The sequence below is a fragment of the Odontomachus brunneus genome, unplaced genomic scaffold (assembly GCF_010583005.1).
Source record: "Odontomachus brunneus isolate Ranch 3 - 2012 unplaced genomic scaffold, Obru_v1 Obru_scaffold_164, whole genome shotgun sequence".
In the NCBI taxonomy this organism is placed as follows: Eukaryota; Metazoa; Arthropoda; class Insecta; order Hymenoptera; family Formicidae; genus Odontomachus; species Odontomachus brunneus.
The window spans coordinates 740,943-759,728 of NW_022639614.1; the positions used below are offsets into that span (position 1 = coordinate 740,943).

An 18,786-nucleotide genomic window follows, 5' to 3' on the forward strand; every position below is an offset into this window, starting at 1 on the left:
GTGTGTGTGTGTGTGTGTGTGTGTGTGTGTGTGTGTGTGTGTGTGTGTGTGTGTGTGTGTGTGTGTGTGTGTGTGTGTGTGTGTGTGTGTGTGTGTGTGTGTGTGTGTGTGTGTGTGTGTACATCCGTATGTGTGTACATATATGCAGTATATTTGATAATTACTAACTTAATATTCATGTGCAGGTAGACCGTTTCAAATTGAACAGAAAGCTTCTATACAATTTTGCAAATATTATTAGTTATTAAGGAATTAAATGAAGAATGTCACCCAATCTTACTGCAGACGATCTTTCTGCACATTTAGTTGTGAATTCTTTAACTAATACCTTAATAATTATTGCATTTATTCTTGATATTCTTTAATTAATACTTTAATAATTATTGTAAAATTTTCAGAACTGTAGAAGACTTTCCTTCAGTTGGATACGCTTTATCTACATAGTACTAGTAGTCACTGATATGTATCATTAGTGATCAAATGTCTTACATGTAATATTTATATATTTCATATACTTATCGTGTTTATATATAATTAAAATATATATTTATAATAAAAATTTATATTTATATATAATTAAAATTAATAAAATTTTGTTATGAGATATACAGTGAAATATGTTGCTTTTGAATGTTTTATAGTTTATATTTCTATTTCATGTATGTATGTGTATATATACATCATATATATATATACATATTGAATAATAATACTTATTCTTGTTTTTATTATTATTATCATTCTTGTTTTCATTATTATTTTCATTATTATTATCATTATCATTTGTTGATGATCAACAGTGCATATGTTATTCTTCAAAATATATATCTTACATTTGATTGGAATATATTTGATCCAAAAACATCGTAGTCTTGCGTCAAAAGCAAGCGTGACTAATGCATGAGCCACGAGGATTGACGTATCCAGTAAGCAAAAATTATTGATAGAATGTTGTTGCAACTATATTCAATAGCGTATAACGTTTCTTAATATGTAATTTTTAACATCGTATTAATATAAATTACAAATGACTTTGACATTTAAAAGGTTTTAAAACATTTTTGTAATGTTCAAAAGGATCATATTGTTTAGTAATATATTTGAAATTTTTGTAAAATATTGAAAGCAAAAAAAAAATGTTGAAAAAATACATTAAATCAATATTTCAAGGTGTTGATCTAATTTTATTTGTTATATGGATATATATTTATATAACGCTTCTAGTTAATCGAAGCACAAAATAAATCGACGGTACAAAATAAATTGTACCGTCATTAATTCGATTTGGTTCTGAGCGAGCTCAGTTGATTCCTTAGGATCCAGTTATATCAGGAAACTGTCTTTATTTTTATCTGCTTTATGAGCAAAGATGTAGGACAAAGTACAAAATTTTCAAATTTTCTATTAAGAAATATCGTTATCGACGATTTGAATTGGGCCTCTTTTTTTCCACGAGATTATCCTGAGACACGCTGTATATAACTCGGATGTACGTAACCTAGTGTTTTAGTTGATGGGATTGAGGGATTAATGAAGAAAAGACTAATATGAAAAATGGAAAAAAAGATAAACAAGTTAATAGATATGATAATAAAATGGAGAATAGGTAAAAGAGCACAGGAAAATCAAAAAGGGCAAGCAGAGGAGGATAAGAAGTAAGATTTAGCTAAAATGTGTAAAAGTAGAAATCAGAGAAAAAAGTACAATTTAAGATATTAGTATGGAACTGCGGAAGATGACAAAACGAGTGGAAATAAATAAAAGACCGGGCGAGTTTTCTAATTCATCGATGGATCCATCGCATGATGCGCAAATACTGTGTTTCACTGCATTTGCGCATCATGCGATGATTCTATCGATGAATTAAATAGCGATGAATTAAAAAATTCGCTCACTATGTGAAAAGAAAATAGATATAAGGTTATGGATTACGGAAACCAAATTGAAGAAAGGACATATGTTAAAAGTAGGATTATATGAGGTTATCAGTCAAGGCAAACAAATAAAGAACGGAGAAAGTTTAGGAAAAGTTATGCTACTAATTAGAAAAGATATAGTGAGAATCAATAATAGAGAGAGAAATCAAAAGTGATAAGAAAAAAATAGAAGTAAAGAGAATAAGAGTTATAGCAAAAGACAGGAAAATTAATGTAACAGAAATATATAAAAAATGTTATAAAGTTATAATGACCCAAGAAGTTTGTGGACAAACTTAGTAAAGAAAAAAGAAAGGGAACAATCATAGATATGAGGGCTGCTCCGTAAGTTTTGCGACTTGGCAATACTGGCGTTGCTAGGTAAAATCTAACCTTACCATCAAAAAGTTTGACAGTTTGGAAGATTTTTTTACTCGAAACGTTTTGTCGTACGGAGGCTACTTGTATTGTTTACAGTGACTTGAAAATTGTGTCTCAGCGAAAAAATGGAATTAACACGAGAATACTTTCGTGCGATGATTTTTTACGACTTTCGACGTGGATTATCGAGACAAGAGTGCATCGATCAACTTGCTTCCACTTTTGGCAATGAAACACCACACAACCCTTATAGAAATATCATACTAAGAATCATTGATAATTACTTATTTTCAGTATTAAAAATATTGGATAATAAATAATTATCAATGATTCTTAGTATGATATTTCTATAAGGAAAGGCCACTATTTGTCGCTGGTTTAATGATTTCAATTGCGGTCGTAGTTCGCTCACCGACGAACCTCGCGAAGGTCGTCCAAAATCAGCTGCTGTGCCAGAAAACATAGATGCTGTGTGTGAATTAATAATGCAAGATCGACATGTGACATACCGTGAGATTCAAGTATCCCTGGGTGTTGGTATGAATTGCATACAAACGATATTGCATGAACATTTGGCCGTAAAAAAAATTTGTTCACGTTGGATCCCGCATAATTTGACAATTGCTCAAAAAAAGGATCGTGTAAATTGGTGCAAAAAAATGCTGAAAAAATTTGATCGAGGTGCGTGAAATGTCGTATATAACCTCTACACAGGTGACGAGTCATGGATCTATGCATATGAGCCGAAAACTAAACAGCAGTCGACTGTGTGGGTCTTTCAAAGTGAACCTAATCCAACAAAAGTTGTTCGCGCTCGAAGCACTTCGAAACAAATGGTCGCCTGTTTTTTCGAAAAAACTGGTCATGTGGCAACAGTACCCTTAGAGAAACGTAGAACGGTCAATTCTGAGTGGTACACAACCATTTGTTTGCCAGAAGTCTTCGGCCAAATAAGGAAAAACAACTCAAGACGACGAATCATTTTTCACCATGACAATGCGAGCTCTCACACATCGGCTCAAACAATCGCCTATTTGACCAGTGAAAACATCGAATTAATGGGTCATCCACCGTACAGTCTTGATTTGGCACTCAATGACTTTTTTTGTTCCCGAACATCAAGAATAAACTGCGTGATCAACGATTTTCGACGCCAGAAGAAGCGGTTGATGCGTTTAAAACACATGTTTTGGAGGTACCACTTTCGGAGTGGCATGGATGCTATAATAAATAGTTTGAGCGAATGCAGAAGTATATTGATCATCATGGAGAATACTTTGAAAAATAATAAAGCCATTTTCAATGACAAATTACCGTGTTTTCCTTACTAGTCGCAAAACTTACGGAGCAGCTCTCGTAATAACACAGAAGATTTTAATGCGCATAACGTCTTATAGAACTGTAGCTACATGGATACAAATGGAACTAGGTTGAGAATGTAATGGTGGAATAAAATAGAATATATGTAGTTAATGAGAGGACGAAGTCCTGGTTGGAAGAAGACCTTCGAAAATAAAATATATTTTATTGTACATCCACACACACTTCTAATAAAAGGTGAATGTACTAAAATGTATGAAATAAATGTGATTGATGATAAAAGGAACTACTTTGTTAAGGTTAATATTTTAGTTTATATCGATTGAACATATGTTTATAGGAAAATGAAATGTTTTCGCCGAGAAGAGATAAATAAAATAATACATTAAAAGGGCTAATTTTGCCTAAAAATTGACGATTTATATTGACATAATATAAGCACTTGTAGATATCTACATATCATGTAAATATCTACATGATTATTTTAATTTATAAAATATGGACTACATTATATATGTACACTTAATATTGAGTTTTTTAATGAATCTTTTATAATATAAAAATAATTAAAGATTAATGCATTATAAGTGTCACCACTAGTGTTCAATATCTGCGAGAATAATACATTAAAGCATATATAAAAATATAATCTCGTCAGGAATATTTGAGTTCAGTGATGTTTGCTTCTTCATGTATTCCAATGATATAATATGTTCGACACTTGCGATGGCTTTTATAAATTAAATTTATCATTTTTGTAGATTACAATTTTTGTACAATTCTTAATCTAGTTTTACTTTACATGTCTAATATAATTAATTTATTTATTTAGTGGTCGCTAAGTCGAACAATTGACTAGACATTATCATTATATCAGTTACTTCTGTTGAAGTTTTTTCTGCCAATGTCATCGCGATAGATATCGCTTTCTGTTCGTGCCGCATTAACGATGTGCAAGCCACGACTGCAGCGCTTAGGAAGAGTATATTTGACTTTGTGTTTGTTGATTCTTTAAATCCCGCATGTTGAGTATATGCTGTTGTCGCTACTCGAAACTGAGTGTACAATTTTTCGTACTGAAAACATACAAAGTAAATTATGCGTGTGAAGCAAAAACCAATGAAAAATTTTTCATACATAATTATGTAAAATTATATAAAATTATATATAATTTTACATAATTACGCATACAATTATATATAATTATATATAATTGTGTATAATTAAATATAATTCTATATGATTATATATAATTATATATGATTATATATAATTATACATAATTATGTATGGAAAAATTTTATATATAATTATGCATGAAAAATTTTTCATTGGGTTGCTATTTTAGCAGCATGTTACGCAGCCCATAAAATAGAGAGTAACGAACCTATCAACGCAACCTATAAAAGCAAAGCTTGCATTGTGTGCTATATATTTTAGATTTTAAAGAACTTTACACATAAATGTCGTAGCCATAACGTACCATAAACTGAGGTCTACAATAGAAGTTGTAGAAATTGACCGGTCGATTATTCTTCTCGTACCTCACTATGATTAATTACTACGACTTACGATTCTACGACTTCTATTGTAGACCCAGCTTGAGAAACACAATACACCGTATGTCGGAGTTGGATGTCGGAACGCAGCCGATGATCCAATGAGGAGAATATATTCTCGAAAAATTAATTATTATATTTATTTGACAACGTTCGGAGTATTTTTGTCAAAATTCATGACAATCGGGCGTGGGTGGTTTTCGGAAGTTCACCCCAAAATAATCATAAAAGTTACATACCATTTTGAAATTTTCTCAATATTTATTCCGCAATTAATTAAAATTTATAAACGAATAAGCTCACGAGAAGCGGTAGGACAGGTTCTATGAGTCCTTGCCGTAGGAGGCAACGTGATGACATCTACGATACAGACATAGCCTTTAGATAGGTCCTACTCTAGAGTATGAATAGTGGGGATGAAACCAAATGAGGGGAATGCGTAGCATAAGGGAAAGAAAGCACTTGTATTGTGAAGGAGAAATTCTGTAAAATAAATAGTTCTGTAAAATAAGTAGTTTATTATAATAAGGTAATAAGGTAAGTTAACCTAAGTTAACTAATAAGGTAATAAGGTAATAAGGTAAGATAATAAGGTAAGTTAACCTAAGTTAATTAATATGTATTTATTTTGCCGTATGCACATCATTACACGTTATTCTGTTCTCATTTATTGATGACCAATGTATGTGTTTCATTCGCTACTAGTCCCCACTAAGCAACTAAAAGAAAACGACAGATCTACCCACAAAGTTATGTTTTACACGGACTTTAAGTCCGTGTTATTTTATAAATGATAAGGAAACCTATTGTCATGTGTATGTGTGTGTGCTGCAACTATAATAATATAAATATATTGATAATGTATAGAAATAACATGCCACTCCTGAGACTCCATATGGATGAGCAGTTTTAAAGCAAAAATAGTCTTTGAAAATCGCTCCAAAAATAATAATAATTTTAACCATTAAGTTAGACAATTATTTTCCTTTTTATTTTGTACGTCTTGTGAGCATAAATATTCTACTGCAAAGAAATTACTGTTCAAAATTATGATACAAAGTGAAAACACACATTATTTGCGTGTATATAGCGAAAACTAAATCGAACAGATTCATGTACCACTTCAGTATTCATATACCACTTTGCAAATTTCGCAATAGTTATTAAAAAATAAAAAAAATATGAGCATCGGAAACGGTAGGATGAACTCTATAGTAAGAAAAAAAGAAAAAGAACTTTATTATTTTGTTCGAAAAGCTTTACCTGCATACAAGCGGATATACATGTTGTGTGTCAAATATTCCATATAGAGTATACTTAGCGTGTATTTTCATTTTCTTTTTTGAGAGGTAATTATAGGAAATATATTGAAATCGTACCTGTAAAAAGGCTATGTCCAGTAATATCTGTCCAAGTTCATAGTCTTCTGGTGTATTGCAGTTTACTGCTGCTAATAGAAGCTCAACGCAACTTAATGGTGTCTTGAGGGGTATCTTGAATCCCACAGCTTCAAAAACTTCGAATTCAGAAGCAATTATCATCTCACGTGTGTACGTAGTGTTTTTGTCAAAGGTATTTAGGATGTCTATAACCTACAAAAACAGATGTAACATTTAGTCCAGTAAAATGTACAATATTCTAATCTTTTATGAAATATTGAATAAGTGCAAAAGTTTTGATAGATTTCGTGATAGAAAAATGAACCAAGTAATTTTATTAAATACAATTTATTCATTGTATCCAATAATTTTCGTTGTTTTTATTATCCTTCGTTATCTAACGTTCTGGCAGGATATGTATGCCTCTATTATAAAATGAGATTGGCTTTTTCCCAGACAGCACAATGTCCAAAATCGGGTCATAAGACGTTTTTCAAATATCTTTAAGACATCTTTAAGACAAGTTTATAAGGTATTGTCTTAAACATGTTTTAAAGACTTCCTAAAGACGTCTTATGACTCGATTTTGGACAATTATGCTGTTTGAATCGTCTAAGAATGAAGGAGCTTAAAAACAATTATGTAAATCGTAAAATAGAGGGAATTTTCATACGAAATTTATACGTTATAATTACATCCAAATGTGGATTCTATCTATATTTATTTTCAATGTTACTTTCAGACAACTAAATTGACAAATCAAATTAATTCCTATTTACAGCAGGGCTGCGTTCCAAAACTCTACTCGACGGATAGTGTAATATTTAATTGACCAATCAGAACTAATATTTCTTTATCATGATTGGTTAGTTGAATGTTACTCTACTCGCCGAGTAGAGATAAGTATAGATTAAGTAGATTGTAGTTTAGATTAAGTTTAAATTAAGTAGAGTTTAGATTAAGTATAGATTGTAAGGAAAAATGTACAATTAGTTTATGTAATCCTAAGAGGAAGCAATAAAGTTAAGTATATGATTATATATAATTATATATAATTATGAATGGACGAATTTTATATATAATTATGCATGCAAATTTTTTTATTAGGTATCTTTGAAAAATTCATCAAAACTTCTGTATTTACTCGCACAATACATTATTTTATATACCTCCGATATTGGTAATTTAGCGTAAGCAGACTCCATTTTACAAGCTAATTGGAAGCATGACATGAGAGATAATTTTGCTTTACTGGCCATGCTATTGCTAATTTTATCAAATTGTTGATCTAGTTGATTATTGGTAGTAATTTCCGTCTCAAAACGTTGTCGGAAATGTTTGTGCATATAATCGTCATATAAAATAATGGCCATATATTTTGCTTGGGATGATACTTCCATAAGTTCTCCTATTTTAAAAGCTGCCTCGACCATGGATTGTTGGATCACTGATAATAATTTAAAATAGTTATTAATGTATTGTGGTAATTGTTACTTAAATATTATGTATTTAATTGATATTGACTTAGTTTATTTTAGATATATTTTATTTACTTTGAAATTTTAAGGCCATGCCATTTTTATCAATGGATTGTTCATCCTTCAACACTTCCTGTAGATGACCTATCCAATCATCAAGTAGCAGTCCTAGTATTAATAAATATTTATATGTTACATTGAATATAGAATATATTGAATATAATGATTATCATTAATCATTAAAAATAATTATCAGGTAATTATGCATTTTAATGGAGCAACCTTCAATGATCTTGATCTCGAATAAATGACATATCTCGAATAAAAATGTATCTAGTAGAGTAGATTTCAAGACTAGTAGCTAGATAGTAATGACTAGATAAATTTTCTAGCCAGTCACTAGCTCGTAAATGGCTAAATATTCCTACTGGCTAAATATTCTTATGAATGCTGGATAATGGAGTTATGCAGTTTTGTAATACTGAAGAATTCATAAAACTATATAAGAAAGTTTTATAACACTTTACAAAAAATCACGATAATTTTTAAGACATTAATTATACAAAATTAAAGTAAATGTATAATGTGATGTAATGACATGAGCTTTTTCGGCAAAATTTTCCAAGATATTTGAGTCTATTGATAATTTTCTGGCAATTACGAATGGTACGTAATACTAGATAGTGAACTTCAACATTACGAGATTGCACATTTTCACTATCCAGCATAAACATAAACGATGGAAAATATACTGGTATGTCATCGGTAAGCTAAGCTTAAAAAGCGTGAAACATTTTAATATGTGAACATTTTAAAATAGATTCTAAATTTATAAATATGTATCTTGTATCATTATTTTTCCAACTGCAGTTTTCGTGCCAAAAAGTTCCTATGTACATTCTCTTTCCTATATACGTCTTTCTTTTACATTTTTCCTTTTTATCGTATCTTAACCTATTTGTATCTTAACCTACTCCTTTTTCCTCATTGCCTTATATATCTTCTTTATCCTACGTGTATCTTAACCTATACTGGCAAATTCCTTTCCTTTTTGGATTTTCTTATTCTTAGATTTCTTATCCTACACCCTCGGAGGTTTTGCCAAACCTACCGAGTGCGAGCGTACGAAAAATTTTCCTTTCCTCTAGACCTTTAGCGTGGTAGATTAATATATAATCCGCCGTGCTACGCTTGCATTCTAATTTATAAATATGTATGTTATTTTTACAAATGTATTTATTTATCTGTGAAATAAATATTTTCTCTGCATTTTATTTCATATATTTCTACTCTCAAAATTTTTTGAAAATGAAAGGAAAATGAATTTTCCTTGAAAAATAGAGCGATAACCGGGTTATTTAAATTCGGATTATTTTTTACTTTTATAAAGAGGTTCCATTGATTTAAAGACCCAAATAGCACAGAGAATTAAAAAAGAATTAAAAAAGAATTGAATCGTATGTCATCAATTCTGGGTTCATTTTCAGATGCAAAAAGAATTCTTCAAAATTTGGCGAATTTCCATGAAACTTGGTTTATAGAAGAAGTTTTTCGGGTTGCTAAAAACAAATTTGGAGTAAAAATTAAAAAACTTAGAAAAATTAAGAAATGGTGAATTCAATATGGTGGATCAAAATGTTAAAAATTCCAAATCATTGGTCGATTTTTCTTATATTCGGTATTGCAGGGTTTCTCACATATTCACCAGCTAAATGCGGAGGTAGAAATATTATTATTTCGATTATTTCGCTATATTAAATTAAACGGAATGATATAAAATAGCATCATAATAAAATTGTTAAGAACTTGTTACGTACAATTAAGTGCCTATTATCAATTTCAAAAAGGTCTTCAAAATGGATTTACCATCAAAAATTTTTAAATTTTTATTTCAAATTTGTATTCAGCGATCCTTGAAACCCTCTAGTGCCAAGTTTTGTGCAGATCTGCCAATTTATTTAACTATATATTTATATATAACTATTTATTTATATATAAATTATTTAGTTATTGCATTTTTTGTCAGTACGTGTACATACAGACGTACTCCACAGTTTGAGCCCACTTAGTCGAGTACGTCTATAAACGTATATATAGACGTATTCCACATTGAAGGGGTTAATAAAAGAAATATTTAACTCAATATAAAGAAATAAAACTAAAGATTCAATAAAAACTTTTGTAATTATTGAATCTAGCATGATATTTGACAGTATACAAATATTTCTTAGGAAATATCAAAATAGATTCAAAGTACTTACCGGTATAAGATGCATCGAAATCTATACTCATTTTGACTGAGCTAGAGTAGTGAATAAACCTTGAATTTGATCCTCACCACCATAGGAGCTGAAAAACTTTGTAGATCCTTTCAGCTGATTTTTATTCCTATACAAAAAAAGATTTAAATATTAGAGTTACAGAAATTTTTTTTATGAACTACAATTGAGATAAATCTAATAAAAATTAAGTTAGATCAACAATACAACTTATAAATTTGAACTAAAAAATTTTGACAAAAGTAAAGCCCGTGTCACGCTATGGTTTGGAGATGAAAGATTGCGGATTGAAGATTAGATTTTGACGAGTCAAGGAATTTTTTGGTCTTTGCCTACTTATTTTTCGTATGACAAGTTTGTCGGATATATTAAGTGACTACAAATAGAGAATTTCTAGAGTAAAAAAAGGGAAAAGGAGGAATTTGAAAAATATCCTATCCGACAGCCGAACAATACTCGTTATACGATAAATGAAAAAAAGTTTAAATTCAAAGAAATTAAACGCAGCTATATGTATAATATAGTTGGCGCCCTTGAGTACTCAACAAGAGCTATACACTGAGAAAAAAATATAGTTGCCTTTGGCGTCAACTATATATATGCCCTTTTAACCACAATTTGATTTTGACAGTTTTGATTTTAACCACAAAAATAATTAGAAGAACCATTGTTTTAGTAAATGTTATTAGAAAGATGGTTCTTCTAATTATTTTTCTGGTTAAAATCACAAAAAAGTATAGTTGAAGCCGAAAACAACTATATTTTTCTCTCGGTGTAGACTGCGTTTTGCATACTTTTGTGTCCATATTCTGCAGTTCATATTCTGAATTCTCTTTTATCGTTGAAATCATCTTTAGAAATGGTTTTTAAGCCTTCTAATTGGCCTTGATAAGTCATTTTTAGAAACCAGAGTCATTCTATCTTTATTGTTTATTATCAGAGTCCGTATCTCAACAATATTTCTTTTCTTTCAAATGCCTACTAGCTGTCGAGCGTTGCAAGCTGTATCATTTGCACCAATTTAGCAGATAGCGTAAACTGCATTCCTATATTCACTCTCAGCATTGAAAACTTATCGTTCATGTTGCATATACACTCGATCAGCTACGCGCCCAGTTAGAACCATAACGTTGATTCAAGGTTAATTCGACGTCGAAATGATCGATGAACCGTTGAATCAATGTTGATTCAACACTCATTGATGTCGAATCAACCTTGAATCAACATGTGGTTCTGACTGGGAGTTTAATGGGTAACGTTTTGAACGCACAACACACACACACACACACACACAACACCACTACACTAGTACTAAAGGAGCGTCTCAAATATCAAACAGCGATTTGTTGAAAACGCCTGAGAAACGCGTCATCTCCGGAGATGTAGTACTTTTATATCAATTCTATATTCCTTCAAAAGTTCGGCAAAATCGATGTCGCGGTGGGTCTATGCTTATTATGAGTCGTGGTCGCGATCATGGATGTTATTTGAGAAACATCTTATCGGCATTATTCAGCATTAACACAGCATTTTATCTCTGTTGTATATATTTCGCCGAAATAGCTTTAATATTTGTTCCACTAGCATCACTCGAAAAAAGTTAAAGCTATTTCGGTGGAGTATGTACAGTCTAAAAGAATGATAAAGAATGGTGCAGTGGCGTGGATAGCACGCTCCTCAAACGCATTCATGGTCATAGCCACGATTTACTCAAGGTGCACGGACCTTGAGCGAAGCGAATCACAGATTTTGCCGAATTTTTGCAGCAATATAGAATTGATATAGAAGTATTATTTACTATCGGGGGATGGCACATCTCTCAGGCATTTTCAAGAATTTCATTATGAATTTTCTTTAGGAGTCACAAAGCTACGATCAGAAATAGATATTGCAATCCTTCACAGTTTCGATGAGCGAAATTTTCTAAGTTCCTTAGAGCTAAAAATTCTTTTGGAATTTCGGAATTTCAAGATACTTCCTACTCTAAGAGTTATATTAATTTTCCTCAAGAATTTAAGCTTTAAAATTGAATATAAAAATTATAGTGCTTTGAAATTACACAATCGTGAAGTTGATTGTTTCTCCTTTAATTTTATTAAACATTTTTTTTCGGATTTTTGACGTTTTGTTGAAAATTCTAATAACTCCGTCCCCTCTAAAAAATTCTATTGGTTACGCTCATGAATTAAAGCCTTGAAGCTTAATGTGAAAAAGTTATGGCACTTTAGAGTTTCACGATTGTGATGTCCTCTCCCCCCCTCTCCGTACTTCTATTTTGTGTTTCGATCATCGATAGAACTTTTTTTTTATATCGATGAAGCCACTCTAGAATTATTCTTCGAAGGTAATTGAAACTATGTTTATTTTTTTTAAATTTTGGAAAGGTGGGACTAATTTCACAGACGCGTCCTAAGCGAATCTAGAAAAAGTGTATATATATAAACCGTCTTAGCGCCGACTGTACATTTATTTTAGAGACCCTTGTTTTAGAAATAATCAGAGTCTTGATATCATTGACCTTCTCTTTAATTTAATCATTACAGTATTCAACAATGGTATCTATATCATTACGCTATTTAGATAGCGTATAGATAGATAGCGATAGATAGATAATGATTCGATATTAGACATTTTAAGTATTCTTTTAAATGCAGTAAGACTACACAGAGAGAACGATTTATTAAATCAAATAAATATTTCTTTGGAAAAGTCCGAACAAATTATTTGGTTGACACAACAAAAATATTTCTTTGGAACTAAGCCGCAAATAAATATTTTTGTTGCTTCAAACAAAATTTTGTTCGATCAATCGAAAAATTCGTTTGGACTATTCCAAAGAAGCATTTATTTGATTCAACCAAATCGTTCTCTCTGTGTAATCCTGTTTCATCTAATAGATATCGCGTATTGCAACTTCCTCTTGACACCCTATGTACATATGTATTAGAATGGATAAAAAATTTTCATCTGATTTATTAGATTAGCCAGAAAGTTGGTTCTGGTCCTTTTGTAGTAATTAAAAATCATAAATTAAATATTAAGTTGCAACTTGAATCAATAATGTATGTACTTTTTTTGGCAATGTCGAATTATTTTCTAAGTAACTTTATTATTTCGTCAGTGTAAAATTGGGTCAGTGTAAAATTGGGTTTGTTTTTCATTAAAGAATTTACTCAGGTGAATTTTAATCTCCAAAGATTTAAATTCTTTACTGGTCAAAAGGTTTTGTCCCTTTCCAAACCTTAAAATTTTTATTTGAAAGAATTTTTTAAAAACATCATCTTTCCAAGTAAATCCGGGATCCGACTTTTTCTAAACACTTTTCATAGCTGTTATACAGGGTGTCTGACTCGTGCCGTACCAGAGCTAATAAGCTGACTTATTCCAGTAGCTGGAATAAGTCAGAGTAAGTAATGGAATCGATGTCTTTTTTTAAACAACCATATAAAATTTCGAGTTATTAACCCTTATTATGCACACTTCAGTAGAATCACATAATGGGCATACTGGTCTTTCGCGACTCCAGCTACAAAAGTGTTTGCTGCAATAAAACTATTCGCTTTTTGATTTGAAAATTCCAGGATATATATCAAACTTTTTATATGACGGAATAATTTTTCTAGACGAAATTTGATTTTAAATGAAGAAAAAAATTGGAAAGCACAAAAAACGCGAAAAATGACTTGATTTGCTCCAAAAATCATAATTGATATAATTTTTAGTATTTCAAGGTAAAATTTGAAGAAACTACTCACAAGACATATCTTTTTAAGAAAAAAATTAGTACAATAGCAAGATTTTCAAAAAAGGTATTTATTTTGAAGATTGAAATTAGGATTTTTGTGAAAAAAGCAAATAGTTTTTTCAAAATATATAGATCTACTTTATTTTATTTTTTATTTTATTTTATAGGTTTACTTTATTTATTTTATTTATTTTTTTCTGGGGTCTATTTGACTTAACAGTATACAGTAAGGTTAAATAAAGTAGATGGGCTAATCGTAGAGCGTGGTGACGAGGTAGACAGGACATACGGCTCGTCGCGGCCAGCGAAGAAAATGGACGATTGTGAATTTATGTAGTTATTTAAAAAAAGATACCGATATCACCACTCACCCCGACCTATTCTTCTTATATATTAGCTCTGGTACAGTATGAGTCAGACACCTTGTATACAAAGTGAGAAAAGAATGTCGATGTAATATTATTACATGTTAACATGTAATAAACGCGTTACTAAATGCAACAACATGATTGCTTATACTTAGATGACGAAATTTCAAGAACAAAACGGTCAACGACTGTAGCAACGTTGTCAGCTTCATGACAAAAACTTTTTAACGGATTACATATCTGCGTAAACGTATTGCCATTAATTTGCCGTTATTTGAATTAGAATTCACGTGAGTTCAATGCGATACATATAATGCTGTCTCACCTTGTTCTTAGTTTATTTAACCCTTCGTATACATACTGAGTGGTTACCATCTATAATAAATACTACTTATAACAAATATACAACAAACATTTAATAATACCTGTTGTGCATAAGTTTACTCAAAATGCTCAATCATATTTGGCTATCAGGGATAACTGCCGTTCTCGGACGAGCGAATCGTATGCCAATGATTCTTGCGCTGTACGTTGAAATAAAAGTTACAGGATATCTTAGACCGCTATTCTCAAATTTTGCAAGAGTAAAATTGATTAAGGTGAGCAAGAAGGTCTCATACCGTTTTGCGATATTCACAATAGTTTTCAAAGAAATTAATCTTGGAGAATCGAATGAAAAGGACGGAACGCTCGATTCACTGAAGTCGCTTGAGCTGTAGTGCAGTTCAGATGATTAAGAACTGATGACGTCGCGCGGCGAAGGGAAGAACAAGTGCCGCTGCTCATCTTTGCATCGGGAGCGTCCGATCGTATCACGGTACGATTGGACACCACCAACCGGTGCAAAGAATGATCTAGTGAATTACCAGATCGAACCAATCATTATAATCTATGTCCAATCGTACTGTGGTCAATCGCGTCCAACCCGTTTGCATCGCTGCTCATACATCTCGGCGCGGTTATTCGTTATGATTATATTTAGAAAATCATTTTATAAGATAGCAAAAACTGCTTACATTAAAATTGTAATAAAATTCTGTGATTAAAAAAAGTAGAAAGGAAGAAAGCGATAGAAAGCTAGTGACGCGACCTTGGCGCGATGCAACGTGACGAAAGAGCAGCAATACGATTATAATGTAAGTGTAAGCTCGGGATTATAACAAAAGGATATATGACCTAACGGATTATTTATGCGGATGTAAAATGGACATAAAATGTACGTCCATAGGACGTCCTGTGCTATCTGGGTAGATATCTACATGGTTATTTTAATTTGTAAAATATGGACTACATTGTATATGTATACTTAATATTGAGTTTCTTAATGTATTTCTTATAATATAAAAAAAACTTTAACTTAAAATAACTATAACTATTAACTATATTAAATAACTATAATTTATAATATAAAAAGTCCATAACTATATTAAATAACTATAACTTATAATATAAAAATGAATTTCTTATAATATAAAAATAGACTATTTCTATTTATATAGATAGAATATTTCTTATAATATAATATAACAAAGATTAATGCATCATAAGTGCCATCACTAGTGTTCAATATCTGCGAGCACAAAGTAAGAAGAATATATTAAGACATATATAAGAGTATAATTACGTCAAAAATATTCGAGTTTAGTGATGTTTGCTTCTTTATAAATTCCAATGATATAACATATCCAACACTTGCGTTGGCTCTTATAAGTTAAATATTTACAATTTTTGTAGATTACAATTTTTAATCTAGTTTTACTTTACATGCTTCATATAATTAATTAATTAATTATGGTTATTATTTCGCTATTTCGTACAACTGATCAGACATCAACATTATAAATATTGCTTCTAATGAAGTTTTTTCTGCCAATGTTATCGCGACAGATATCGAATTCTGTTGGTGCCGAAAGAACGATGTGCAAGCTACGACTGCAGCGCTTACCAAGAGTGTATTTGATTTCAAGTATGCTGGTCTGTTAAATTTCGCCTCTTTAAATGGTAATGTCGCTTTTTGAAACCAAGTGTACAATTTTTCATGCTGAAAACATACAAAGTAAATTATGCGTACGAAGCTAAAACCAATGAAACATTTTTTATATATAATTATGTAAAATTATATAAAATTATATATAATTTTACATTATTATGTATAATTACGTATAAAATTTGTCAATACATGTTAATACACGTTATTTATATATAATCATGTATAATTATATACATAATTTTATATATAATTTTACATAATTACGCATACAATTATATGTAATTATACATATAATTATATATAATTGTGTATAATTCCCAGGTAGCACAAAATATTTATACGATATTTATTTAAATATTTTATGAATATTTATCAAAATATTTCATATATATTTGTATGACCTTAAATTCAATAGATCATAAATATTTATCATAAATATTATAAAAATATTTATAAAAATATAAACATTTTTCTCTCTTCCTGAATTTTTCTTAAATATTACAATTTTATTGTTTCACAAGCTACTTAATTCAATTTAAATTGTACCTTGAAAAATTTGCTTCTCATGCTAGAATTCGAACTTAAGACCTCTGCGCTTCTTGAGTCGTTTACTTTACATACTGCGCTACTGTTACTTTGACTGAGAGAGCTTTATATTGTATACATATGGTATATACATGTACGAAAACAAATGATTTATTTAAAAGTAGCGAATAGATTCTTTTATATGTAAAAAATATGTTTAGAAAGTATATTTAAAAAATATTTACTTATTTTAAAAGTAAATAAAATACAAATAAGCCATATTGTAAATTTAAATTAATAGTTTTCTGATAATAAAAGAAACTTTAATTTGAAACACAAAAAAGATACTTTTATTATTAGAAAATAATTTATTTAGATTTATAAAATGATTTACTTATATTTCATTACTTTTAAATTAACTTGTATTTCATTTATTTTTAAAACAAGCAAATATTTATTTAAACACAGTTTTTACATTTAAAAAAACTAATTTTCATTTTGTAAGGAAACCATTTGTTTATTTTTATATATAAATACTAAAAAAAATCAAAAAAATTTTTTTATCTAGAAATTCATAATTGTACAGCTTATCTTATAAATAAAAAAAATATTACTTTATATTTATTACATGTCTTCTAAAATCTAACAAATATTTTTTTAACTTAAGAAATTACATTTAACAAAATATATTTCTTCAATTTAAAGAATTTTTTCAGTTTATATTAACAATTTAAATTTCGATTTATATATCTTTATATACCTAAAATATTTATAAAATATTTATATAATATTTTAAAAAAATAATTCGACATAAATATTTATGAATCTTTATCATAATTATTGTGTGCTGTCTGGGTGAAATAGGAAACAAGAACATGTACGTTTGCTGTCTGGGTAGGAGGAAACGTGATGACATCTACGGTATAGACATAGCCTTCTGGGTCCTACTCTAAAGTATGAATAATGGGAATAAAACCAAATGAGGGAAATGCATAGAATAAGGGGAAGAAAGCACTTGTATTGTGAAGGAAAAATTCTGTGAAATAAGTAGTCTATTGTAATAAGGTAATAATTATCCTAAGTTAATTAATATGTATTTATTTTGCCGTATGCACACCATTACACGTTATTCTATCCTCATCTATTGATAACCAATGTGTGTGTTTCATTCGCTACTAATTTTCATCAAGCAACTAAAAGAAAACGACAGGTCTACTCACAAGGCTATGTCTGCACCGTAGATGTTGCCACGCTGTCTCCTAGGGGCCAGTTTATCTATATAAGCAGTCTGTTATATCTATGCAAAATTCATTATGTAAATATATGAAATATATTTAACAAAAATGGCCGTCACTTTTTGCCTCAACTGTAACTAGGAAGTTAGCAGTCTAGCAGTATATAGAATTCTGTGATTGCAATCGAGTTTCTCGAAGATGGCAACTTTATGATTTAAAAATACTCTTAACGTGTTTTGCTAATTAGCATGTGCTGTATGTGTTCTCATTATTCTTTTATGGACAAATTACCAATATATTTATAATTGCACAAATCTTTTTTAATGTTATATTTTCTGTTGTCAGTCAAGTTGAAAATTGAAAATCGTTTTTTTGTGTGGAATAGACCTATAAGGAATAGTAGTAAATAAAAAACACATCGGTTTCACATCGGTCACACGGACTTAAAGAACGGTGAGTAAGCTTAGTTTTGGAGTGAGAAAAGTGAAGTTACTATAATGGGAAAGAGGATTCATCTTTCAGCCATCTTGTCGGTGACATTAATATATATATATATATATATATATATATATATATATATATATATATATATATATATATATATATATATA

The 18,786-nt window shown here is 30.0% G+C and overlaps 1 protein-coding gene across 2 annotated transcripts; it reads right to left on the reverse strand.

The window, feature by feature from the left end:
• Positions 1-4,101: 4,101 nt before the first annotated feature.
• Positions 4,102-15,173, reverse strand: LOC116851047. 2 transcript variants are annotated; one of them, XM_032830050.1, is made up of 7 exons: positions 15,046-15,173; positions 14,851-14,949; positions 10,295-10,421; positions 8,109-8,201; positions 7,725-8,002; positions 6,556-6,768; positions 4,102-4,693 (listed from the first exon to the last, which is right to left on the reverse strand). In XM_032830050.1, the coding sequence occupies exons 3-7, from the start codon at positions 10,323-10,325 to the stop codon at positions 4,442-4,444; spliced, it is 867 nt and encodes a 288-aa protein (XP_032685941.1). In that variant the 5' UTR covers positions 10,326-10,421; positions 14,851-14,949; positions 15,046-15,173; the 3' UTR covers positions 4,102-4,441. The 2 variants fall into 2 exon arrangements, 1 of the variants encoding a protein (XP_032685941.1); XR_004379513.1 differs by having other exon boundaries at positions 4,666-4,693; positions 5,416-6,768.
• Between the last annotated feature and the right edge of the window lie 3,613 nt (positions 15,174-18,786).

Coding starts and splice junctions, on each gene's coding strand:
- LOC116851047 (XM_032830050.1), bottom strand. CDS start 10,325: ATGAGTATAGATTTCGATGCATCTTATACCG. Junction 8,003..8,108: donor CATGGCCTTAAAATTTCAAA/GTAAATAAAATA, acceptor AATTATTATCAG/TGATCCAACAATCCATGGTC. Junction 4,694..6,555: donor TGGACATAGCCTTTTTACAG/GTACGATTTCAA, acceptor GTATGTTTTCAG/TACGAAAAATTGTACACTCA.